At 40.4% G+C, this 26,650-nt stretch overlaps 2 protein-coding genes and 4 non-coding genes across 6 annotated transcripts in view; 4 read left to right on the forward strand and 2 right to left on the reverse strand.

The window, feature by feature from the left end:
• Nucleotides 1-311: 311 nt before the first annotated feature.
• trnal-aag (transfer RNA leucine (anticodon AAG)) lies at nucleotides 312-393 on the forward strand. Its single transcript has one exon. It is a non-coding gene; the product is annotated as a tRNA-Leu (tRNA).
• Nucleotides 394-2,145: 1,752 nt separating this feature from the next.
• trnal-aag (transfer RNA leucine (anticodon AAG)) lies at nucleotides 2,146-2,227 on the forward strand. Its single transcript has one exon. It is a non-coding gene; the product is annotated as a tRNA-Leu (tRNA).
• A 1,728-nt stretch (nucleotides 2,228-3,955) lies between these two features.
• On the forward strand, nucleotides 3,956-4,037 carry trnal-aag (transfer RNA leucine (anticodon AAG)). The gene has a single exon. It is a non-coding gene; the product is annotated as a tRNA-Leu (tRNA).
• A 1,172-nt stretch (nucleotides 4,038-5,209) lies between these two features.
• Nucleotides 5,210-5,291, forward strand: trnal-aag (transfer RNA leucine (anticodon AAG)). Its single transcript has one exon. It is a non-coding gene; the product is annotated as a tRNA-Leu (tRNA).
• A 1,972-nt stretch (nucleotides 5,292-7,263) lies between these two features.
• Nucleotides 7,264-14,982, reverse strand: cacng3a (calcium channel, voltage-dependent, gamma subunit 3a). The gene is made up of 4 exons (XM_008284394.1): nucleotides 14,772-14,982; nucleotides 9,418-9,501; nucleotides 9,028-9,168; nucleotides 7,264-7,823 (listed from the first exon to the last, which is right to left on the reverse strand). Exons 1-4 carry the CDS (start codon nucleotides 14,980-14,982, stop codon nucleotides 7,264-7,266), a joined length of 996 nt encoding a protein of 331 aa, XP_008282616.1.
• A 7,469-nt stretch (nucleotides 14,983-22,451) lies between these two features.
• LOC103359168 (protein kinase C beta type) overlaps nucleotides 22,452-26,650 on the reverse strand; it is a 37,784-nt gene continuing 33,585 nt past the window's right edge. Inside the window, exon 17 of the mRNA XM_008284397.1 lies at nucleotides 22,452-24,236. Coding sequence (XP_008282619.1) covers nucleotides 24,084-24,236 — 153 coding nt within the window. The 3' untranslated portion in view covers nucleotides 22,452-24,083. The remainder of the gene's footprint in view (nucleotides 24,237-26,650) is intronic.

Below are 26,650 nucleotides of genomic sequence, written 5' to 3' on the forward strand. Positions count from 1 at the left end.
TACATACCAAATCTCCCTGTACCAGCCCGTCCTATGCCGGTCATCGAGCAGCCGTTGGCAAAACGAGGCTTGAAGATAATCGTGAACTATCTCCATTTGCTACTGCTCTTTGGTTGTTTCACGGTGTTGTTCAGGAGCCTCGCAGAACCTTTGGGTTTCTTGACGGGGGGCAATAAAATGGAAAACGGAACTCATATCATCTTTTACCATTTGTTTTCCGAATTATCAATCCTTCATCATACCTGAAGCCTCGTCAGCAGGAATATAGACCGACTGGAACGACTTCTCTGATCTCTGAACAATAGGGAGCAGGTAGCGTGGCCGAGCGGTCTAAGGCGCTGGATTAAGGCTCCAGTCTCTTCGGGGGCGTGGGTTCGAATCCCACCGCTGCCAGGATTTTATCGAGAGCAACTCTGAAACCTTAATAAGCAAAAGACAAGGACATGTACGTCAAAAGGAAGCAGAGATAAGATGTTCAATGGAGCTGTTACGGTGTAAATGTGGAGACATTGTGTTCCCCAATACAGAACAGGATAAACATTCTTCAGAGGCAGGAACTTTCTACAATAAAGAGTTTTTTTTGTTTCTTCATTCACTTCTTAATTAGTATGTGCATTGTAAGAGGTAAAACCACCTCATTCTGCATTTCTCTTCAGAGCATTTTGGTGACTTTTAGCTTAATATTTTGGTTTTACAGCTTGGCAAGACACACACCTTTTATCTCTGTTGCATATTATGCCTAGACACTGACTTAATGTAACCGGTGGTTTCTCTACTGCGTTGTGTGCTATGGGACGAAGCATAGATCTCTTTGGAGGCGATCTCCGTTTATTGAAGCTTGACAGACGACAAAAACATACACAAAACCCAGTTGCAGACGTGTACCGCTCTCCCACAGAATACGTGAACAAAAGGGGATGGCGGCCCGTAAGACGGGAAGCATTTAATATATATGCACTAAGTACAGTACCAGCCCAAACACATGCCTTGACAGATGACAAAAACGTACACAAAATCCGCTGTCATTTGCAGACTTGTACAGAAATGAAATGATAAAGCAACATATTAGAACCAGGAATGCAAAATTATAAGTGGAATTATGTACATTAGAAAACACACAGATAACAGCAGCACAGTGTCGCTTACCTTTCCCACTGCATATGTGAGCAAAAGGGGAGAAAAACCCATTTATAGGACAGGCTGGGCGACCAAAGGCATATGTGGGGTGCTGGGACCCCCAGGTGAAGGTTTCACACCACAACTGAAGGGCAGACCAGATTTTGTGATTCTAACAACGAAAGTGATAAAAATAAAATAACAGCAAATTTATATACATACAGTACATTATGTATCACTAATATAACAATACATATATTTAATATAATACTGCTGCTGCACGACTGACCCTGTTACATTAAGACACCCCATACAGCCCAATTGCAATGACTTGTTAGAATTATTGTAGTATACCTTCCAAAGGATGGAAGGTGATTTAATTTAATTTCATAAATTTGATGCTGGGTGATATTTCAAGGTCAAACTCAAGACACAAAAAATTAATATTGTCATTATATTTTAACATAGGGGGCCCTCAGTAGAAGGCTATTGTCGCCCCTGATACAGCATTTTGGAAAAAGTGACCTTTGAACTCTAGCAGAGCTATTTTTGCACTTATTGACCTCAAAATCAGAGGAGATACCATTCCTGGCTCCAGAGGCTACCGGGGGTAACTATATCCCTCTACTGAAGGCCCTCTAGTTATTTCAGGGGTAGCGTGGTCGAGTGGTCTCAGGTCTTTATTAAGACTCTAGTCTCTTTGGAGGTGTGTGGGTTCCAGTGCCAATGCAAACTACAAGGACAATGATTGTAATAAAAACGGCTTAACTATTTCAAAAGACTTGGCATCACAGGTTGGTATTTTATCATATGTGTGACGTGGTTATCAAGTCGTACTCTGGCCATTCCAGGTCATCACAAGAATGATTCTGCACTTCACTCTCAGCTCTGTAGTGCACTATGCGGACTTTCATCTCATTGCTTTGGCTTAAAGCTTGATGAACTTTTTTGTTTTGGACCAGTTTTGCTAAAACATCTTGATACTCCATATAAACCGATGGGAAAGACAGTGTGTGCTGTCTATTCAGAGGTAGCGTGGCCGAGCGGTCTAAGGCGCTGGATTAAGGCTCCAGTCTCTTCGGGGGCGTGGGTTCGAATCCCACCGCTGCCAGGATTTTATTATGAACAGCTCCAAAACATGAATGGGCAAAGTACAAGACACTGTCATGGGAAGAACAGATGAAGACATTTGGTTAAACTGGTGTTCTGTGGTGTCAGTGAGGGTGTGCTCAGATAATACATTGTGTGGTCATTGCAGTCATAACTCTGAGATAATAGAGCGGAAAACTCATATAACGCTGCTTCAGTCAAAATATATGTATATTCTTTTTCCAAAGAACTAAATGAGTATGTGCACTGTGAGAAATGTCTCTAACAACCAAACCACTGATATTATCACCTCTCTCTGCAGTTTATTACAGCTCTGCAAACCACTTCAGTGACTTTCAGCTCAATATTTTGGTTTTAGATTAACTTTGCTGTTTCAGTGCCATCTCTCTTCTTTCGTGAATTCTAATTCCAGATGCAACAGACAGCTGTTTTCATCAGAAAAGCTCAGATAAGCCTGCTGTTGATTTGTCTGTAGCTGCTGAAGAGCCAGACATTTCCCTCACAAGATGGTGCAGATCAAAGCAAAGTTAAAAGCAGACAGATAATATGATTGTGCTGCCGTCAAATTGCAATAAAAAGGAAATAAAGATCAATGAATGCTAGTTTGAGTCAAATGTGAAATTGTATCTAATAACATTAACCATCAGTATTTTTGCATCTATCACTCCAAACTTGTCATTTAGTTTTTCTTCAGTGTCCTACCCCTCATCAATCTTAAATATTAGTCCTACTCTCATACAGTCCAACTACACTGACTTGATTGACACAACCTTTCAGTAATACTTGCGATGGTGTCATCAGCTTGGATGTTGCTTGTTGTGTCATTGCCTGTCAGACACCTATGAGAAGAGTGAAATATACCATCCATCCATTATCTATACACCGCTTAATCCTCACTAGGGTCATGGGGGGCTGGAGTCTATCCCAGCTGACTTCGGGTGAAGGCAGGGGACACCCTGGACAGGTCGCCAGTCTATCACAGGGCTACACTTAGAGACAGACAACCAAGCACACTCACATTCACACCTACGGACAATTTAGAATCACCAGTTAACCTCAACATGTTTTTGGACTGTGGAAGGAAGCCGGAGAATCTGGAGAGAACCCACGCTGCGCAGGGAGAACACGCAGACAGATCCTGGTGTCCTCACCAGGACGTGGACCGGTGACTAGTGCTAACCACTGCTCCACTTTGCAGCCCAAGAGTGAAATAATGGTCAAGAAAAATGTGCAACAATCAAAATTAGATCGTTTTGTCAAAGACCAAATGATTGTGAGATGGGACTTAAGGGATGGAACCACAGAAATCATCACTTCTCTCTGCAGTTCCCTGCAGCTCTACAGAGCACCGGTGTTGTTTTTGGAGCTTGATCAACAGATGTTTTGGTCCAGTCTCTGCCTTAATCAGCCCCATTTCCAGTCACAACAGACAGTTGCTTTCATCAGAGAAGCTCAGATAAACTTCATGTATCTTTCCTGCCCAGGACTGAACACATGACGGTCAAAGGCTGCGTTCCAAATCATCTGCTTTTTCTTCTTATCTTAAGTACATATTACAGCTGCTCTCACAAAGCACTGTGTCATGTAGTTTGCATACACTTGGGACAAACTACTTGTCATGCAACACTGACGATACGATGGGACATACTAAATCTTTTTCAGGCAAAACCTATCGCATGGTAGCAACAACTTAAACTCCATGTAAGTGGAGTGAAGTGACAGCTTCAGAGGTAGCGTGGCCGAGCGGTCTAAGGCGCTGGATTAAGGCTCCAGTCTCTTCGGGGGCGTGGGTTCGAATCCCACCGCTGCCAGGAACTTATTATGAACTGTTAATTGATTTGGGCAAAGTGCAAGGACCAGAAAAGGCACTCTTAATGAGAAGAAAAAGTACAAAGATAGTATGTTAGTGTTGTCAAAATGGAAAAATGAGTTCAAACTGGTTTCTTTGGTTACATAAATGCACATCCTTGTTTAGCATATGTCACAACTGTTTATTTCTTCATTGGATTATTACATAAATATATCAAATAGCCTTCTTACATTCTTTAGCCAGCTTTTACCGCTTATGTATATTCAATTTAATTTAATTCAGTTCAATTCAAAATGTATATGTACCATCTACTGTCTTTTCTCTCTCTTGAACATTTCTCTGTGCTTTGTATGGCAACTGTACACTGTTATGTCAAACATTTTAATTAATTAGTTAATCAGTCAGTCAGTACTCCATCCATTAAGTGTTGCAACTATAGTCTTTACCCGAACCAGTCTCTCCAGCCTACCTGAAGCTATTTGATGCTCCATATAGACCGATTCAAACGACTTATCGTGACCCTCCTTTCAGAGGTAGCGTGGCCGAGCGGTCCAAGGCGCTGGATTAAGGCTCCAGTCTCTTCGGGGGCGTGGGTTCAAATCCCACCACTGCAAGGATTTTACCATGAACTCTTAATTAATGTTTGGAAAGCGTGGGCAAGTACTAGAGTAGGTATATAAATACAGAAAAATGAAGCTAGAAGCCAGTAATTGTGTCTTCAGGTGGGACATTGTTAAGTCAACTCAGAAGATGATGAAGATTAAAGTTAAAATTAGAGAGACATAGTATGTTAATGTTGTCCAAAATGGAAAAATGAGTGAGAACTCTTTTGTTCCATAACTGCAGATTGTTGTTTCACATATGCCACGAATATTTATTTCTTTAAATATTCCATCTTTTAGCTCTCTTGAACATTACTCTGTGCTTTGTTTGCCAAGTGTACAGTGTTATGTCAAACATTTTAACTGATTAGTCAATCAATCAATCAATCAATCAATCAATCAATCAATCAATCAATCAATCAATCAGTCAATCAATCAATCAATCAATCAATCAACCCATTAATTGTTGCAGCTATAATCTTGACTTGAACCAGTCTCTCTAGCCTACCTAAAGCTATTTGACACTCCATGTAGACCGGTTCAGACGACTTCTCGTGACCCTCCTTTCAGTGGTAGCGTGGCCGAGCGGTCCAAGGCGCTGGATTAAGGCTCCAGTCTCTTCGGGGGCGTGGGTTCGAATCCCACCGCTGCCAGGATTTTTATCATGAACAGCTCTGAAAGAACACAAGAAACCTTAAATAACCTGATAGGAAGACAACTTTGAGCTCAGTCTGTGAGGCCTCCTCCTGTGGACAATAGACACGATGGAATAGGAGGTAGACGTGTTTGACACGAGGTGCCAGCTGAGGTAAATGTGCTGCCGTTGTCAGGTAGTCTCTTGTCTGTGCATATTCATCACAGCTGCCTTGAATGTTCGTCTGAATGCTGCTGCTGCCATGGTAACGATTCAGGTTTCTCAGTCTGCCTGCTGTTCTGCTGATGTCTGTCTGTGAAGCCGTTTGTACCTCCCCGTCTTCGTCTGTAACTTATTCATGCATGTTCACACACACACACAAGCCTTCGACGGCCCAGCACAGAGGAGGAGGGGGGGCAATTATTTTTGGATAAACTGTTTGTACCTTTGTTTATATGTTTGTACTCGACTTGGACATTTGCTTCTGTGCTCACTTATGCAAGGGCAGGTATTTGAATATTCTCTCTCTCCTGCACACAGACACACCTGACACGCTCTGGAGGACACAAAAGCAACGACACTACACCTTGTACCGCTCTCATCTCTCTCCGAAGCACATTTTGTGAGATTCTGTTCATATCTAAGCTTTATTTGATGTAAACAGAGACTCGGTGACATAACCATAAGGGCAGAACCTTTTGTTACACTTATGGATGCTCACACGGTGACGCAAAACACACTCAGACACACAATCAGACAGAGCGAGAGACAGACAGAGAGAGTTCTAATGCGTTTAATGGGGTTTCGATTTTGAGTAGAGGTCCACAGAAACGAGGACACAAACCGGACGTAGTTGGTTATATGTCAGATGAATCTTCTGTGTTGTCTTGTGTTGTTACGTGACTGATTCTTGCTTTTACAGACAGCTCCTCCTCTCCGTCTCTCTCTGCGTGACTGCCACACATCCTTATTACTATGCACACTCATTCGCACACAAACTACAGATGTACTGCAGATATAGCTTCTGTAACAGCATAGCAGAACCACAAACAAGGAGCACAACAGCATAAGATGACAAAACTGCGTTCTTGTTTTCTTCTTCTAATTTCCTGGGAACCCGACGACATTAAATCAAAGATACAGATGGCTGCAGAAATATACAGTCGTCCTCAAATGTATTCATATCCTTCCATTAAAGAAAAGGCAAAATTCACAAAAGTCACTCAAATCACTAGAAACTGAAAAAAGTAATAATACATACAAATTCTCTAAATTATAATTTAGTGAAATCAGATATTGTTTTTGAATTGTGGTTGAAAAGAATGATTAAAAAAACAAACAAATCTGTCCTGGACAAATGAGAGCACTTTGCTGATGAGCAGTGGACCAAAACACCTGTCAACAGGTGCAGAAGTCTGATTGAGAGTTACAGAAGACACTTGATTGCAGTGATTGGCTCAAAGAGTTGTTCAACAAAGTGTTAGTTTACGGGTCACATCATGCTTGTTTGCTTGTTTGTTTGTTTTTTTTTTATATTTCTGTTGAACCACAATTCAAAAGCAATGTCATGATTTTCATTAAATTTTTATTTATTATTACTTTTGTCAATTTCAACTGATTTCAGTGACAGCTGTTTTTTTCCGTCTTTAATGAGAGGGTATGAATACATCTGAGGACGATCGTAATTATTTTGATAATTGTTTAATCTCTTTTGACATTTTCCAAGCCAAAATGACAGATATTCTCTGATTTCAGCTTCTTCAACGTTTGGATTTGCTCTGTTCCTTTCACTGTGTAATAACTGATGGTGTTGGACTGTTGGTCAAGCTTTGGGAAATCATGATTGCAACTTTATTACTATTATTTGACATTGCATTGACTAAATGAGTCTTTTAAAAAAAAAAGTCCTTCCTCTTTCTATACCCGGACCGTGAGAGGACTTCTTCTCATTTACTGTTCTTCTCTCATGGAAGTTCATCTTACGGTTCCTCTCAGACAGGCGTGGTCCTTCTGTTAGAAGCACAGTTTCCAGGCAGCATCTCTGTGTTGTTGTGAGCAGCTACAGTTGTTAAGTCATTCACAGCCATATCAATCTTCCCGTCTTTTAGAGGCGAGGTTAAGGTGTAGAGCATGAACTCTGAGCCCACCGTCACAGGCGTTGGCAAACCTGCCATGGCTGAGACTTTGGATTCGGCGGAGATGGACGGTTCTCGGTCACGAACCAGAGATGCTCGAAAGGAGTCCCCCGCACTGTGGTTGCTCCTGTAGCTGTACCGGCGACTGCGGTTGTGGTAGTAACGGTTGCGGTAATAGGATGAGCTGCGGGAAATGGGCGGCTTCATGAGTGAAGGTCGGCCTTTTGTGCGCAGCTGTCTGTGTTTTTCTATGAAGACGTGCACTGCAAGGACGCCCACCATCTCAGCCAGCACGAAGGAAAGAGCTCCAAAATAGAAGGACCATCCGTAGGAGTAGCTCTTCTTGTTGTCGCTCTGGCTGGGGTCACCTGAGTTGGCTGATATGTACACAATGATGCCAATGATGTTACTGAGACCTGGAGAAGAGTTCAGAGGGACGGAGAAGATCGTTTAAGCATGTACTTGTATGGCAACCTTCACAGATGACTCACAGGCTACTAATAAAACAACTGTAAACTACAAGTGAATAAATAAAACAAGACTCGAGAAGGCGACAAAAATTCAAGCAAAAAAAAACAAAGCAACAGCTTTAAAGTATTCAAAGAAGAATTTAAAGTGTATATTTAATTTTATCAACCTTCAAACAGCCCAAACATTTTTTTTCTAACCTGTAAAAAACAGTTTTTAAATGTACCTTGATGAACAATATTCTGTCATTTTACAGATTTTCCCTGTTTTGTTCAATTAAAGGTAATAATTGGTAAAATCACAAAAAAGCATTAATTAATTTACATATTAACCGAAAATAACCAGATCAAAACATCAAATATCTTTTTTTTTGTAGTTGTTTTTTTTTTTAGAAATGGTTATTATTTCTTTTACAACATTTGACTGTAAAATTACAATATTTTTTTACTGAATTTAAATGAGCCAAAATACTATTTTACAGACATTTGCTGTTTTTTTGGGGGGGAAACAACAAAAAGAAGTATATGAAGGACTGAAAAATAGTAAGTAATTTACAGATTTAGCCTGTTTTCTTAAATTACAGGTACTATCTAGTAAGATAACAATAGTCATTTGAATTTTAACGTTTAAAAAAAAAACAAACAGGTAAATAATCTACAGATCAAAAAATATGTATTTTTACAAAAGGAAGTTTGACCATACAATTACACAATTTTGTGGAAAATTGCAAATATTTTTCAACAGCTAAGATTGGGGGGAAAAAAGTAGAAAAAAAGGGAAAAAAAGTTTGTCTTTTTACAAAAAATTGTACATGTTAACTGACTTTTAAAAAACCGAAACTGTACATAATGTTCACCTTAAAAAAAACAATAGTGTTTGGACAAATAGTAATATCTCTTTCACGGTGCATGATGGTAAAATTACACTTCTACAGTATTTAAATCAGCTAAATGGATAAATAAACATCAGATATTTGCTGTTACTTATTTTTCCAGTTTTTAAATGTTACAGTATTACATTGTTTTTCAATCATATTTTTTCTGGCACCCCTGCTCCCAGAATTTCACCGTTTTTAGTGTTTTGAGCAGTGACCTGTGCGTCAGACAGCCTTGTGATTATGTTGGATGAACATACATGCTGTAGAGATCTGACCTGCAGAGACAAACAGAATTCCAGCGCTGAGAATGACATTGTAGCGCGACTTGTAGAACTCGCTGGCAGCTACACAGACACCTCCGAGAAACAACAACCCCACGCTGAGGATGGGGAAGAGGCTGGAGGCTCGTACTGCTCCTGATCAGAGGAGAGGAGAGGAGAGGAGAGGAGAGGAGAGGAGAGGAGAAGGAGAGGAGAGGTGGAGGAGAGGAGGAGGAGAGGAGGAGGAGAGGGAGGAGAGGCAGCGATGTGACGAGGAGGAGAGAGGAGAGGTGGAGGAGAGGGAGGAGGAGGAGAGGNAGGAGAGGAGAGGAGAGGAGAATATGACGTTTGACTTCCATCATAGTTGTCAGACCTCCCAGTCAAATGTACTGGTTTGTTACCCACGTAGTAAATACTCTGCAGCGTCCTGCTCGTAGTCTGCATCATCAGGAAAGTGATCAATGTCTTTGCAAACTCCCCGAAATGTCCCTGCAGAACAACAAACAGACAGAGAACTCGATTATAGTTCATCATTTAATAAGTCATTTAGCTCGGGGCGGCCTCATTGTCGTAACGCTCTGCTTTGTGTGTCATTTTATAACATGACATACATACAGTGTTCTTTCTAAAATCACAGTATCCTTGACCCAGTACATTTGCATACACTCACAGTGGTTTACATAATGCCAGATGCAATGCCTGCTGTCTGAGGGGATGGGTTCTGTTCAATTCTGTCTGCTTTTCATACAGTTCAGCTGCAAGCTTTAACAGGCAAACGCTTTATTTTAGATATTATGGATATGAGGGTGTCTTCCTCAGCCCAGAGAAGTCAAGAGGACCGAGGAAAGTTGTGATCTCTAACATCTTGTGTACACTACAGACACAAGAGAAGCTCTGGCTTGTTCTCAAGTTTGCTTATGGTAGATTTAAGTCACCGACTTATGTGACTGTTTAACATAAACCAAAGCCTATCTGTGACCTTTAATCCTGAATATATTGTAAACATGAGTTGTGAGCATTTACCAAAGACTTATTTTTCATCTTAAATTGTGTCATTTGTAAGATTTTAGACCTCAAGTGGTGAAAATGCTTATTAATGTAAATGTCAGATGAAAGCAGGGTAGTAGATATCAACTTCTTAAGCAAGTGTAAAGTGAATATTTTCTACATTGGGGCTTGTGTCATTTAGGAGAAGCACAAAATGTTGAAGCCTTAAACAACATCAAAGCACCATGTTTCAGCTTCTATAGAGCAGAAATGTCTTCACATGGTAATAATCCAATTATTGTCAGCAGTTAATAATGATAATAATAACAATAATGAATCCATCCATTTTCTATACACTACTTAATCCTCACTAAGGTCATGGGGGGCTGGAGTCTATCCCAGCTGACTTAGGGTGAAGACAGGGGACACCCTGGACAGGTCACCAGTCTGTCACAGGGCTACATTTAGAGACAGACAACCAAGCACACTCACATTCACACCTACAGACAATTTAACATGTTTTTGGACTGTGTGGGAGGAAGCCAGAGAACCCAGAGAGAACCCACGCTGCACGGGGAGAACATGCAAACTCCACGTAGAAACATCCCGAGTGCCCCCACCGGGACACAAACCGCCGACCTTCTTGCTGCAAGGCAACAGTGCCCCCAACAGTGCCACCTTGTAGCCCATAATAGTGAATGCATCACAATGACCACACCCTATGTTCTACATACAAACGGGCTGGTTTGTAAAGATTTATGTGCTTGTTTCTGTCAACAGTCCATTCTAGTTTAATGCTAAGCTAACTGCTCTGACCTAAATGTCATTTTAAATGAAGGTTTCTGGCATTTTCAGCTGAGTTACGTTAACATTTAGAAGAACTTGTGATTTTTTTCACTTCAGTTTCTGAATTCTTGCAGTGACTTTTTTCCACAAACATGACAAACAGCCTGCACAGGGAAAAGAGGGAAACAGAAAACACAGAGGAGTTCATCCTGCTGCTGCCTGAGGAGGAGCACCGAGCCTGAAACATGCTGCCGTCCAGAGCAGCTGCTGATCGTCGCCTCTTTAACATCCTCCATTCCACCTCATTTCTGTCCTGGCTGGAGGAGACGCTGTTTATTTCTAAAAATAAACACACGCAAGTTGAATGACAAAACGCCGCGTGGTGCATCAACCGACAGCCACGATCAGAACCTGTGAGGGCTCTGGTGAGTTTTAACGGGCCTGTGAAGATTTAAAGATCAGCTACACTCATGCTTCCTGTTTTCAGTGACCTTTGGCCCAGCAGTGCTTTTCAGCGTTTGCACACACGAGCTTTTATTGATAAATGTGTCCCCATGCGCTGCGCAGATTGACCGTTATTGATGGTGTGACTCGGTCGCCATGGTTACCAAAACAAAACTCATTCAATAAAGATACTACAACTCGGCCGCAGAGAACGGGTCAGAGCGGAAAGCGCGATACCGAGAAAACATTTATTCAGATCATTGTCTGGATACAAAGAGGGATGAGACGTGAAACTGAGGTTTCTGTTCTCGTTCCTCACAGGAATACGTTTGCCTCTGAGCACTTCCATCATGAATCATATTTTTCCACAGTTTTAGGACCATTAATCTGAATTCAGACTCTTGAATTTTGTTGTAGCTTGATGTTAAAACAATCAGCCCCACAGACTCTGAGAGATCCCAGGATAAACCTTGACAGTTGACTAAGTACAGCCGTCCTCAAATGTATTCATACCGTTAAAGAAAAAGCAAAATTCACAAAAGTCACTCAAATAACTAGAAACTGAAAAAAGTAATAATAAATAAAAATTTGCTAAATTATAATTTAGTGAAATAAGACGTTGTTTTTGATTTGTGGTTGAAAAGAATAATTTAAAAAAAATAAAATAAACTGTCCTGGACAAATTAGAGCACTTTGCTGATGAGCAGTGGGCCAAAATCCAAACACCTGTCAACAGGTGCAGAAGTCTGATGGAGAGTTACAGAAAACACTTGATTGCAGTGATTGGCTCAAAGGGTTGTTCAGCAAAATATTAGTTTATGGGTCCCATCATGCTTGTTTTCTTTTTGTTTGTTTGTTTGTAATATTTCTGTTAAACCACAATTTCATGATTTTCATTAAATCTTTATTTTTTATTACTTTTGTCAATTTCAACTTATTTCAGTGACACCTGTTATTTTCCTTCTTTAATGGGAGGGTGTGAATACATTTGAGGACGACTGTACATGCAGTCATATTAGACCTGTAATTTCTAGTCTTTCAACATATTTTAATCTATTAAGCGCCGTTCAAAATATCTTCCAAACTATAATTTTACAGTAAAATCATGAAAACTTCTAATAATGACACCATGTGAAAAAGAATCCAGAATATTATAAATAACGACATATTCCTGAAGAAAGCAGCCCTTATTCTAAAATTATTTATTGCACATAACAGCCTTCACATCTTCAGATCTTTCCGTCTGTCTGCCTGTCTGTGTTTTTTTAGAACGGGCACACACACACACACACACACACACGAAGCATTGATGTCATCTGCATGCTTTGTTGCTTCTCCATTAAAGCCTTTTAGAGCTTGGAGGTAGCGGGACAGCAGCAGAGGGAGGAGCTGAGACGAGCAGAAGGCTCAGAGCGAAGAGGACGAGGGAGAAATAAGAAGGCTGAACATTTTCTATTCATTCAGATTATTAGCAAAGCAAACAGAGGCTATAGGGTAAGAGAAGAGTGGTGCTGCTAAAGCGCAATAAATAATTGAAAATGCCATTTCCATCTATCACATATCCAGGACTTAATCTCCTCCCGATTCCTTTCTGAGATTCATCCTCATGAGTCTATCAAAATCTAATCATAAATGCATCCGAGATAAAATATGAGATGTGTTACAGGAAAGCACTTTTCCTCTGAAAGTCTCTGCACTTACCAGAACAGCTTTTCCTCAGGCACAGAAATAAAAACAAGGAGGAAGCCTCAGATGTATAATACTATTTACTACTGATTTTGTCTGCAAATGGCTAATTAAGGCCTGTTTTAGTGCAAACATCTAAAAAGCTTGTCAAAAAAACAACAACCTGGGCAGACTGTTGTGTCTATAGCTAATCCAGCTCCCCAGAGATTTTAGCTTTTTTTTATTTATTTTGATTTATTTCTCTAGGTTTGACCATCCACTGTAATTGCATTGTTATATTTTGGGTCAGTATTTTTATGAGCACTTGTGAAGCCACTTACGTCCCCAGATTTAAAAGGTGCTACAGAAATATTAGAAGGGCCTTTGTTTACTCACTACATTTACAAAAAGTTTCTTTAAAACTTTGTCTTTATCTCCTTTCTTGACAGTTCATCTCGTCTTGTTAAAACATTACATTCTATCTGCACTTAGGTCCTAAGCAGAAGTATTTCATATTTAATACTGTATTTTTTTAATCCGTTATTTATTCAGCAGCTTTACCAGTTACTTAACAAATGAAAAATGTAAATAGAAAACATGTGATGAGCTTTTAACGGATGATACGTGGAGATTAATGACATAGCTTTACATTACATAAGTTAAAAGTTGCTCCACCTCAATCATTTGCATTAAAGTGCTGCCTAAACATGAATCCATCAGTAATAATATTACAATGATATGATTTATAATAGCATCACATGCAGGCAGTAAGTGTTAGATACACTTAGCACAGTGTAAAAAAAATAAAGTTTTTAACTGTATTGTTTAAAACTATTTATTTATTTTAAACTGTCAATTATGTTCGCATCAAAAATCTGCTTTTTTACAAACAGTAATTTGTTCTGTTACAATGTGTGGCCATGAGATTTACTATTTTAGGATATTATAAATAAATAAATAAATAAATAATTGCCACTTTAAAAATATTTTTAATATTATATATAATAATATAATGTGATATTTTATCTGTTTTGTTAAATTACAGATACTATCTAATAAAAAAAGCAGAAAATAATACATTAAGTTATGTATGGATGTATTTATTGTAAAAATAATAAATAAATAATTGGGGTTAAAACTGTACATAATGATCACATCAAAATTCAAAAATAGTAATCTTTTCTAATTTTTTTTCTTTAATTCTATAAATGTTTACTGGGTTTTTTTGTATTTTTGTTGTCGTTCTTTATACAGTTTGTGGATACCAAAATATTTTTTTCTTTTTCTTTTTCTTTTTTACACTGTCCTGTATTTTTTTACTTTTTTTTTTTTTTTTTTACAGACATTTGCCATTATTTTGAAAAAACAAAGTTATACTGAGGATTGAACTCTTGGAATCTTTTTTTAAATTTTTTTTTATTAAGCTGGTATTTTACGGAACAACTAGTAAAAAAAAATATATATTTTTTTTTAAAAAGGACAGAAAAGGAAAAAGTATTAAAGTATCAATTTACATGTTAAAAAAAACAGGCCAGAAGTGCAAAAATAATGTCCACATCAAAAAAGCTGTACTATAAAAACGCAGTGTTTACTGTATTTAAATAAGCTAGAAATATCATTATTTTGCTGCTAGTTATTGTTGGTTTTTTAAGTTACAGTAATCCACTGTTTGTTAACGTAGTTGTTGTTTTTGTTTTTTTGGCACAGTTGCTGCCAGACTTCAACCATTTTTTCTTTTGTTGTTGTTGTTGTTTTGTTTTTTTTTACACTGCAGCATATTTTGAAGAATATTCCAAGCCAATACATATTAGACATTACTCTACAATGTGAGTGTGTTTCCCTGCAGGGTGTCTGCTGTGAGCCTGTGTGTGTCCCACCCTCAGTGCAGCAGGTCCTCCACAGACCAGAGTGGGTCAGGACCTCCTCGTTCTTGCGGACGGTCTCGTTGTCGTTGAGGTTCTTGGAGCGGCACATCCCGCGGGAGTACAGCCAGTAGTCGGTGCCCACGGCGATGGTCATGAGGCTGAAGGCGCAGAAAGCCCCCGCCGTGGTCAGCAGCATCATCACACCCCGGTTGCACAGCCTCATGTCGGCCCGACCCTCCCTCTGCTCCCCCGAGGAGTCCTCCGGCTTCAGAGGCGCTCACTAACTTTGTGTTTTATCTTCGGCTGGATCCAGTCGGCTGAAGGACGCTCGGATTTGGAGCGCATCTTCCGCAGCCTGCGCCAAACTCACCCAGCTCTCTGTCCGGACGGGTCAGTGCGTCTCCTGCGCCGCGGACGATGAACTTGTTCGGCAAAGTTGGGACGTTTCCATGTCAGAGCCACAGAGGAGGACCTTGTGTCAGTAGAACTAATGTAGAACCAGACAGGAACGTGGAAGCAGAGCCTCGGTCCAGTAGTTTGGAGAAAACAGCATCTGCATCGCTTCTCTGGACACTTGTGGTTTGTTGTAGCTCCAGTGTGTGTGTGTGTGTGTGTGTGTGTGTGGCTCAGTGTGCAGCTTAACTCCGCCTGCCTCCCTGTGTGTGTTCATGTGTGTGTCACTGGGCGTGCAGTGGGGGTCTGTGGTCACGCAAGACTGGTCATAGTGTTGTCAACCATCAGCAGCAGGGAGGGCACATCACCAGGAGGGCACATCACCAGGACACCAGGGGCTGAGGTCTGAGTAGATCCCCAGTCATCTGGGTGGTGGTGGTGGAGCAGCAGTGGAGGGTAACTGGACTTCTTTGTGGCTCTTGGCTCTATTTCTGACTGACTGGGGGTCCCGGTTAGGGTCAGTCCACAACCATTTAAACAGAATTCAGGAATAATGTTGCTGCACAGTCTCAGTATTTGTTCAGAATTTACTTGATTGTTATTTGGGTCCCAAAATTAAGCTCCGTAAAAATATTTTTGCAGATTTAAAAAAAAAAGAATTTCTCATGTTTTCAATACTTTTATTTCACCATCCCAAAAAACCAAAACAAAATAGTCTCCAGCAGACCAAAATGATTCCAACAGAGGCCATTCTTTAATTATTGGTCCTTAAAAATGGAAGAAAGTGCAAATGAGGGCGGTATTGGAAAGTTCCTGAAAGTGTCCTTATATGTGGACGGTACAGTCCATATGTGACCCATCTGAACGAAATCATTGACGGTATTTGACAGCGATATGTTACCTACATGTAGAAAACAACTAAATGGACTGATCTAGGTAATAAACCCAAAATCAATATTTGATCGTGTATTAACGTCATTCGGGCTGTATCTCAGATATAGCCCGAGGCCCAATGCGACTGATTTTGTGCAGATGGGTCACATATAAAAAGACAGGTTGGCATTTCACCAGCTTTTGAGGCCTTTGTCTGTGTGATGACCAACATTCATGGCTGCAGGAGTTATATTTCTGGAGATACTGTAACCCTTAAAAATGGCTCCCAACGGTTCTTTGAGGGTGAAAATACTAAAATTCCCAGATCTGAAAACATATGAAATTGTCAAAATCAGGCAAAATGTTATTACAGAGCTCGGTTTTGGGTCCCAAATAACAAATAGATCAACTCTGGTGAACTGAGGTCACTGTTTGTACTTTCACTCTACCACAGACTGATACAGATATCGATTTTCAAACCTAAATCACGTGGTTCAGTGCTCCCTAGTGACCCTAGACTCAAGTAACTAAAGGTGTTAATGGTGGAAAAACTACCTGTAATGGGATATCAAGACTGCATTATAAGTACCTGAAAACTGATGGAGTTCACCTGCATTCAAAGGATAAGAGACACTTCTCTGAGGAGAGCAATGTCTAGAATCTGGACAGAGAAGACCAATGGTTGGAGTTAAGGAAGCCAGTCAATGTTAAACTGGAACCAACATCTCTAAACAGAAGAGAAGATGATTTACCAGGTACTCACAATGCAGTCTTGAGTTCCCTCCCCAGGCAGTTTCACCACCATTGACACTTTGAGATTTGGGGGGGTGAGAGTAAATAACTTGGACTCCAAATCAGTCAGTTAGATCTGAGGACGCCTCTTGGATGAAGGTGGAAATAAAAAAAATGAACGTCCAGTTACTCTGTGATATAAGATCATTAGTTTGCTGTAAAAATACATGAACCTAAATCTCACAGTTCAGGTGCTTAAAAGACAACTTCTCATCTGTTCAAGTCTGTTTTAAGACAGTTATCAGGTTTCTATGAACACTGCAGAAGGTTTTTCCTTGTTGTAACCAGTCGGCCTGTTCACTGACCATTTAAAGATATTTTTAAAATAAACAGTATATGTAAAAAAAAAAAAATCCACACATACCATTCTGTGCACAGTCATTCCAGAGTTAATTGCACACGATAGGATGCTTAAACAAACCGAGTGGTGCAGCCAAAGTTTTAATCTTTTTCCTTTTCGTTAATATTCTTCCAGGTCAGCTCAACAGGGAAACGCACACTGAGACGGAAACAAAATGGAGGAATTTTATTTTGTACGTTGTTCGCTTTTGAATCTTGTCGGTTAGAACTGGATGAACAACCTGACCTGCAACTTTGCACACAATATCCAGCTGTCTTCCTTTAAAGCTTTTTGCATGATTTAATAAAAGACGAGACAAAAACGACGACAGCAGCACCTTCCTGTCACCTCCACCTGCTCCCAGTGAGGATTTGAAAGTAGATCTGAAAGCTTCAAGCTCCACTGCATGTGTTCTGTCTGTTTTTAAATAACTCTTTTCAAGACTTTGGTTGTTCGTAACTGTCCGACTTTTGCAGAATTTTGTATGTTAATCGGGTTGATAAAATATTATCCTCAAACATTTTGAACGCTTTAAATGACATACAGCCAGAGGCATTCTTTTCTGTGTGGCTAATATTTACTCATTACACGTCCTTCAAATTAATATCCTCATTAGGATTCAGCCCACCAGGAAATGGCATGAATGAATAAAAGAATAAATGAGAATATGAATATTTCATGGTTTGGAAAGTGAGTGGGCATGTGTGTGCAGAGGTAAAAGCAATCAACCTATGAGCCAATGAGGTTCCTTATGCTAAAATAATTTAAAAGCCCTATCATTGGCATTTGATTGTGCAGCATTGCAGTGAATAGCACATATAGTGTTTAAAGTGCTTTTCATTCATGCACCTGTCTGTCCGATCCGTATCTGAAAAAAGATAAATATTTGAAATGTCTTCATAATCTGTGAAAAATATTCAGCCTTCATGAAAGTAATTGAATCCTGGTCGGTATAATTTAACTTTTTTTTTGCGAAAATGTAGGTGATTTAAGTGATTGCGTAAGTATTCACCCACTTCAATACACTTTGGCCGCAATTACAACATTGAGCCTTTGTGGATAGGTCTCAGGTGGCCCACTGCAATTTTATCTTCCCGGCAAAATTGCTCAAGCTCTGTCAGGTTTCATGGGAATCATGAGTGAACAGTCCAGCGACAAATTGAATTGAGGTGTGGGCTCTGACTCGGCCACTCTACAACATTTGCGTTGTTGTCTTTAAACCATCTCTGTGCAGTCTGTAGACAATGACCCAAAGCTGTATGCTCTTCCCAAGGCACAGTTCTTTTGCAGACTGCATCAGCTTGTCCTTCAGAATTTCCTTATACTTTGCTTTATTCATTTTGCCCTCTACTGTAACAAACTGTCAGAGGCCTGCAATTGAGAAGCACAATCATGATGCTGCCACCACCATGCTTCACAGGAGAGATTGTGCCCTGTTTGTTTTTAAATCTCGTGCCCCAAGAGGTAAAATTTGATACCATCAAACCAAAGACCCCTCTTCCAGGAGATTTAATTCAACAGTAGCTTTCCCTTTGCCACTCCCCCAAAAAGTTATGACTGGTAAAGAACAGTTACTGTATTTACAGTCTCTTCTACTGAGCCACTGAAGTCTGTAATGCCTTCAGAGGAGTCATAGGTGTCTTGATGGCCTCCCTTACTAGTGTCGTTCATGCACAGCCACTCGGTTTTTGAAGACATGTTGCTCTCGGTAGATTTGTGCATGTGCTGTTTTTCTCCCATTTCTGATGATGATAAATGATGGATTTAACTCCACTCCACAGATCATTCATTAACTTGTGCTTTTCAACAACCTTGTCACTGAGTTGCTTGGAGTGTTCTTTTGTCTTCACCTGTGACTGGACCTTCTAAATACAGATGTCTTTACACTACAGTTACTTGAGATACATTCACTACACTCAAATAATCTCAATTTCACTAATTGTGTGACTTCTATCACCATTTAGCTGCACTGATGTTGGATTTGGTGACTCACTTCCAAGGGAGGTGAATACTTTACTTACAGTTGTGTTCAAAATAATAGCCGTGTTTTTTAAAAACATGAGTAAAGCTCAAAATCCTGATCATGTTTTTATTTCCATTCATTAGGAACACTGCATATTATATTTTACATCAAAACACGAAGAAAAAAATGATCAATATTTTAATTACTTTACAGAAAATGAACTCCTGGCACCTGCAAATAGGTGTTCCAGCCCAGGATGATTTGACAACCTTCCACAGTTCCTCTGCATTTCTTGGTTTTGCCTCAGACACAGCATTTTTGATGTCACCCCACAAGTTTTCTATTGGATTAAGATCCAGGGATTGGGCTGGCCACTCCATAACCTTGATTTTGTTGGTCGGAACCAAGATGCTGCTACGTTACTGGTGTGTTTGGGGTCGTTGTCTTGTTGAAACACCCATTTCAAGGGCATTTCCTCTTCAGCATAAGGCAGCACCACCTCTTGAAGTATTTTGACATAAGCAAATTGATCCATGATCACCGGTATGTGATAAACAAGCCCGACACCATAGTAGGAGAAGCAGCCCCATATCATGATGTCGCACCACCATGCTTCACGGTCTTCACAGTGTACTGTGGCTTGGATTCAGTGTTTGGGGGTCATCTGACAAACTGTCTGCGGCCCTTGGACCCAAAAAGAACAATCTTACTTTATTGGTCCACAAAATGTTTCTCCACTTCTCTTTAGGCCAGTCGATATGTTCTTTGGCAAATTGTATTCTCTCTCTCTTTTTTTTTTTAACAGTGGGACTTTGCGGGGGGCTTCTTGCCGATAGATTAGCCTCACACAGTACTCACAGGTAACTTCAGACCATCTTTGATCTCCTTGGAGCTGATCATTGGCTGAGTCTTTGCCATTCTGGCTATTGTTCGATCCATTCGAATGGTAATCTTCCATTTTCTTCCACGTTTCTGGTTTTGCTTTCCATTTCAAAGCACTGGAGATCATTTTAGCGGAGCAGCCTGTCATTTTCTACACATCTTGATACGTTTTCTCCTCTCCAATTAACATTTTAATTAAAGCACGATTCTTCTGAACAGTGTCTGGAACGACCCATCTTCCTCAGGTTTTCAGAGTGAATTGCATGTACAACGTGTGCTGGCTTCATCCTTAAATAAGGGCCACATGAATGACAACCTGTTTCTCCACATAATGAATGACCTCACTGATTGAACTCCACGCTGCTATTATTTTGAACACACCCCTTTCAATTAATTATTCAATTACACAGACTCAGGAGCATGCATGTCATGTATGTTGGGTCTGTTGGTTTCTCTGTGTCTACTACACCTACTGGTAAATTATTTGCCATGTAATAATATAATTTTTACCAAAAACAGTGGTTGATCTGGTTAGTCATGTTGGACTGCTATTATTTTGAACACAACTGTAAATACTTTAAGAATTAGTGAACTTGTTAATGGGACTTTCCACTTTATGTTTCTTCCACTTCTTCTTAACCTTTTATTCAACCATCATCAAGAACAATATTCCTTATGAGTAGCTGTTAGCAAGGCCAAATTTTGAAAGAACTACCAAACATTTAAAGGTGTAGTATCCATCCATCCATTCATTATCTATACACCGCTTAATCTTCAATAGGGTCGTGGGGGGGCTGGAGCCTATAAAGGTGTAGTATGCAATTCTAATTCTGAATTTTGTCAAATTCTTTTGTCAGATTCTGTGAATGTCTCCTCATGGTGCAGTAGTTCGGGTCCTGGCTCTATAAACAGGAAACAAAGTCATTTGAAACCATCCACTCAACACCATTCTAGTGTGTTCCATGCATGGTCAAGTTCATGCACAGGCAGAAAGGCAGGGTCAAGGGGAGTCAGGGGAAAAGAGGACGGCAAACTAAGGCAGCAAAGTAAGGTAGAATTTGAAAGCATATGTGCATGCAGTTTGTTCATACCACAATGCCTCTATAGTGGGTTTCCAAAGGGCTGGCTGTGACTTTGTTCTTTTTACACGATATAGCAGCTGGCTGTGAATTGGGCTGTAGTACTGAGTGTATTTATTCCTGGCGTGTGCCGAGCACAGTGGGTGAACAGAGTGCAGGATTTCCAAAAAATTTACAACTGCCCACTGTATTTGGGCACCTTTGCTAGATATCTTGTAGCTATAAATCAAAGTGCCTCCAAAGTCCAGCAGCGACTATTTCAATTACAGCCCATTAAATTACCAGCTAAGCTGTGAGGCTGTGGCTCAGGTGGTAGAGCGAGTTGTCCACTAATTGCAAGGTTGGTGGTTCAGTCCCCCCACATGTCAGTGTCCTTGGGCAAGACGCTGAACCCGAAGTTGATCCCAGTGGCAGGCAAATCACCTATATCCCTGTGGACACGAAAAGCATGAACTGGCCTTAAAACTGCAAAAGTAACCTAACTAGCTAAATATCAGCAATGCTACTGCAGACTCCTCCTTTAAGAGATATATCTTCATGCCACAAGTCACGAGTCTCGAGTGACTTCATGAATACTGTGTGGTATTGTTTTGTCAAATACATAGTGACAAAAATGATATGGCCAGTAAACAAACTGGGTTTTGAAAAGTCTTTTTTTAAGGACTGGATCTGATGGGCCGTCACTATAGTTCACCTGGTTGAGCTGGCGAACCATGTACAGGGGCTATAGTCCCCAATGCAGCAGCCATGGGTTCAAATTCTGCTCATGACCATTTGTTGCAAGTCCTTCCCCCATTCTTCTCCCCACTTTCCTGTCTCTCTCCTCATTGTCCTATACAATAAAGGCCAAAAAAACCAACTTAAAAAAAAAAGACTGGATCTTAAGAGACAGTTCACTAAATTCTCTTTGTACCTGTTGCTTGTATTGTATGTGTGGTTTTACCTAAATCAACACTGATTGACTAATCAGCTGTTTGGTGCTGAGCAGGTTGTGTATTCTGGGTTTTTAGAGCCTTTTGAACAGCTGCCTGCAACACTTTAAGAGCAGTGAGAGTGAACCAGAGCAGTGAAGCTGTGGGCAGCGAGCCAAATGTCAACATTAAGCTGAGAGGAGCTGAAGAGTCAGGTAATAATATAAGAACATGCCAATACAGCTGATCCATCGTACATAGTCACACTGCCATTTGGCACATTACTAATATTATAGCACTTTCATTTCAAGACTTTTCAAATCCATTACCGCAGCTTTCAACTGTAATCCACCCCTCGGTTTTATAATGACTGTAATCTTTTGCGAACAAATGCTGTGAGATCAAAAGACTATATTGTATGTCTCAGTGTTCCAAAAATGAAGAGAAAAACACAAGGGCCAGAGTTACTGAAATGGTTTTATGATAATTCATTTTAATGTATCATTCTGTAGGTGTCTCTCACGCGCAGGTAAAGACGGCGCATGCAACACATGTACACTGTCCATAAACTCTGTTTCTTCAGGTTGCTTAATAAAAGTTGCCCTCTTCTCCTCCTGCCTTTTGCATAGTAAACACTTTCTTCTCCCCCTCCTTTCCCCTCTCTCTCTCTCTCTCTCGTCTTACTTATCAGATGTCTTTCAAACGTACTGATGTGAATGTCAGCTGGGGACAGAGGGAGGACTGAAGAAGGACAAAGAAAGAACAGAAATCAAATGAAGATTTTAGGGAAGGAAAGTAGGAGGGAAAAGGAAAGAGAGAAAAAAAAAGGGGGAAACAAAGTAAGACAAGCTGAAGGTGCCGGCAGGGGTAGAGTGCAGAGAGAGAAGGGACGGGGCTGCGAGAAATAGTAGAAGTGTACAATAACATGAAAACCACTTCTAGCTCTAGATCCCATTCCTATTTACACATACACTGAAACACAATTCGTACAGAAGATTAACATCGACTTTATATGTTCGTTTCACAGAGTCTCGTGTTTTCTTGTCCAGGACGGCCGAACAGCCTCAGGTCCGTACTTTGTGAAGCAGACTCTTTAGCCACGCATATTTCGACACTTTTTAGAGATAGCGTACACAGCATTCAGAGTGGAAAGGAAAACTTGATTTGAGCATGGATATTTCAAAACTGACTTGCATCGATAAATTCGAGACACCCCGGGAGGCTTTTCACCTCCGCGACGTTGAAAGCAAATCTTAAACTACTGTACCAACAAACATGGCATGCATAGAGGAGCTGCACCACAAAGACTGTATAGGCCTACACAGCACTAACCCACTGCATACACAGTGCCATAGAGAAGAGAAAGAGAGATTAAGCAAGAGAAAAAGACATTTTTAAATATCACTGCCAAACAGGCATTTGGGGGGGATTTCTCTTTTTTTCTTTTTTTTTTTTTCCTTTTTTTTTTTGCATCAATTTGGAAGACGAGACGTGCTTAAGACTAAGTTCAGGACTAACTTAGACATGAGGTTATAAATCAGGGGTTTCATTGTTCAAAACCCTCCTTACCTCCAAACCGCAGCCTGCACAGACGAGTGTGTGTGTGTGTGAGCACATACATGACGTATTGATCATGGAATGTTCATGACGCAACTTTTACAGGCCGAAGAGAAGGAAATCAAGTAAACAAACACATTGTTGTCTATCGACAGAGCACATTTTCACATTCGCTGCGACCCTTGATCGCCGCCCCGCTGCAATGATCCGCTCACCATGAGGTCCCGTGTGTTCTAACCACGCCTGGAGTTTTCTGGAAACCGGCCCGGTACCATGTGGTCAACACAGTCAAACTCAGTCCCTCTGTGACCAACCAGCAGCCAAAGCCATAGGCAGGTTCTGTGGATATGGAACAAGTGGGATGGTTTACGGTTACTGTCCACTTTAGACGCTGGTGTGGGTTGAGCTGACGTTGTGACTTTGAGTCCCGGTTCTTCGATGACATGCTGGATGAGTTTTCGATGAGACATGACTGGGGCTGTGCGGGTTGGAGTAAAGTCTTGTCCGGGCTGCGTCTTGACAAACGGGAACTCCTCACACTTGTATGATAAACTCGGGGTTGGTGTAGGAGAAGCCTTGAAACTCGTTCTGGTCCAGGTTCATGATGAAAAGCTTGTCTGTTGGCGTCAGCTCCACCGCCATCTTTGTGAACTCCTTGTCGAAGTTGCCGACGTCTCGGCGAGATTTCTGCCACAGAGAGAGACGAGAAGGGGAGAGGAGGCGTTAGGAGATTAAAAGTTAGGGCGGATTTGCACTGCGATGACAAGGCAGTTTAGAAGAGGGTTGACAACAAGCAATAAGAACACGTGTTTGATAAAAGCACAAAGATGAAGGGCAGAGTAGGAGGCGAATACACGCAAAGACACATTTTGATCATCTGCAGAGGTGGGACAAAGTCAGTGTTTTACAAAACACATGTAAGTCTCGGGTCTGTGGAGCGAAGAGTCAAGTCCAAAATGATGTGTTTCGAATCAAAGCCAGTCCACCTTTTTAAATTTTAAAAGCCCCAAAAACCTGTTTTCTCAATGAGATAATTATCATAAGTAGTCTGCACAAGTTAGAACATGCTAGTTTTTCTCAACAGATTTGTGTTTTTGTTTTGTGTGTTGACTGAATATGCTGTTTTTGTAGATTTAAACTTTTATTGCTCCTAATTTATTATTATAGTTACACATGATAAAGCTATCTAAGCCAACTTTTCATGAGTTTTGAACAGAGAACTATATTGTAGATTTCAGAAGGTGTTTTAAAATGTGTACTTCCTACTAAAAAAACGACTTTTGAACAGAAATGTTCAACAGAAACTTTCGGTGTAGTCGTGATGTAAAAAGGACTGAGGTGGTCAGAGAGCAAAATTCCTCCCACACAGCCAACTCTAAATACAAATACAGATTTTTGACTTGTAATCTAATAAACTCATAAGGTTAAAGATTATTCTACATTTTCCTACACTTCACCTATTCCTATAAGAGCCCAGTTATAGAATCTGTACATTTTCACTGGCTATGATGATTTATAATGACTCGGTGACGTCTCCATACTTTAAAAACACAAATTTAAAACATTGAGTCGAAATTACACCTAATTAGCCATAACAATAAACATTAGAGTTACATTTTTTGAAGGAGTTGGTTCTTGTTTTGTTTAACTGGTGCAACGACATGCAAGTGATGCGATACATTCCCGTCGACATCACCTCCCTGATCTCTTGGTGGCTGTTAAATGCAGCAACAGACCAGCCAAAGTAGGAAAGAAGAAAACTGCAAGCAAGAATCTACACAATATGTTTTGCTTATTAACACTGAATGCAAACATAACTTGTAAAGAAAAGAGCTACTGACAGGTCTTCTTCAGGCTGTGCAACACCTGAGAAATGAGAACTAAAGAACATGACCTCAGCGGTACAGTAGATAACTGACCACATCAGAGTCTGCTGCTCTGCACAACCAAACATACTTTGCTCTACTGCTTTTGCAAAGTGACTGGCTGCTGTTGGATTGATTCAGGCTGTCAGGAAAAGCAAGTTGATTGCACTAAAACATTTAAAACCCTTTAGTGGGTTTATGAAAGCTTTTTACTGACAAGGTTGATAACAGTACAGGCTGTAAAGCAGTGACCTGAAACATACCCAAACACTTGAGTTGAAGGAAACAGCAGAGCTGGGTCATAATTGTGGGCGACCCGCTTCACAAATGGGAATCTGAGTCATTTTATGAATATATGGTTAAGTGCAGCTTTCACCTTTGGCCTGTTGGGGCTAACGAGTCATTCCAAGTCAAAGGCTTGAAGGGCAGGTTCACAGCCTTTTAAGTTTGTCTTTACTCAGTAATTCAGAGCTCATCTTAATAATAAAACAGGTTTACCTGCTGGTAATTATTCCCTCTGCTTATACTGGCTTTTAAGATGTCTTAATGTGTGTTCATTGTAATGAAAACAGAACCAATCCACAGCTCTTATTTAGAAAAAAATGTGTTCAAAAGCTCAGTTTTTTTTAAACTTGAAAGAAATTCCTTTTCGTGTGCCCCTACAAACAGTGTCTCTGTGCTCATTTGCAGCAGGTCAGGACACTAGCAGAGATAATTTTGTACTAAAAACACTGCTGCTTGATTTGACAAACACAGACTCCTGAAGCATCACACTGGCTTCAAATCTGAACTCATTTTTGCACAAATGCAGGATTTCTCCCACCACCAGCCATCACTTTAATTAAAGGCACATATGAGGGGATTGTTTTGTGTCCAGTATAAACAGGAGGATAAGTTACAGCAAGCAAAAGCTGTTTCTGTGACTACAACTTCAAAAAGCGTTAAGCTGTCCTTTAAATCTAAGTGAAGTCGCTGTAGTTAAATCAGTCGAGTTGCGTCCGTGTTTTGATTCAGTGTAATCCACACCTCCGATCACCTGGAAATGACGGCACCACTTGGATTCTAAGCCGAGCAAAACACATTGGTGACTGGGGGGGGAGCAGGTCGACAAAAAAAACAAAAAAAACAAACACATCCTGTCGACAAACCCAGAAACAGTCAAAAGATGGAGGAGACCCACCCAGACCACTTCAACAGCACAGATGCAGAAAGATCCAAGACAAACTCCCAAAGCCA

The sequence above is a fragment of the Stegastes partitus genome, unplaced genomic scaffold (genome assembly GCF_000690725.1).
Source record: "Stegastes partitus isolate 25-593 unplaced genomic scaffold, Stegastes_partitus-1.0.2 Scaffold357, whole genome shotgun sequence".
NCBI classification, from domain to species: Eukaryota; Metazoa; Chordata; class Actinopteri; family Pomacentridae; genus Stegastes; species Stegastes partitus.

Coding starts and splice junctions, on each gene's coding strand:
- cacng3a (XM_008284394.1), bottom strand. CDS start 14,982: ATGAGGCTGTGCAACCGGGGTGTGATGATGCTGCTGACCACGGCGGGG. Junction 9,169..9,417: donor CGCTGCAGAGTATTTACTAC/GTGGGTAACAAA, acceptor TCCTCTGATCAG/GAGCAGTACGAGCCTCCAGC. Junction 7,824..9,027: donor AATTCTGTTTGTCTCTGCAG/GTCAGATCTCTA, acceptor ACTCTTCTCCAG/GTCTCAGTAACATCATTGGC.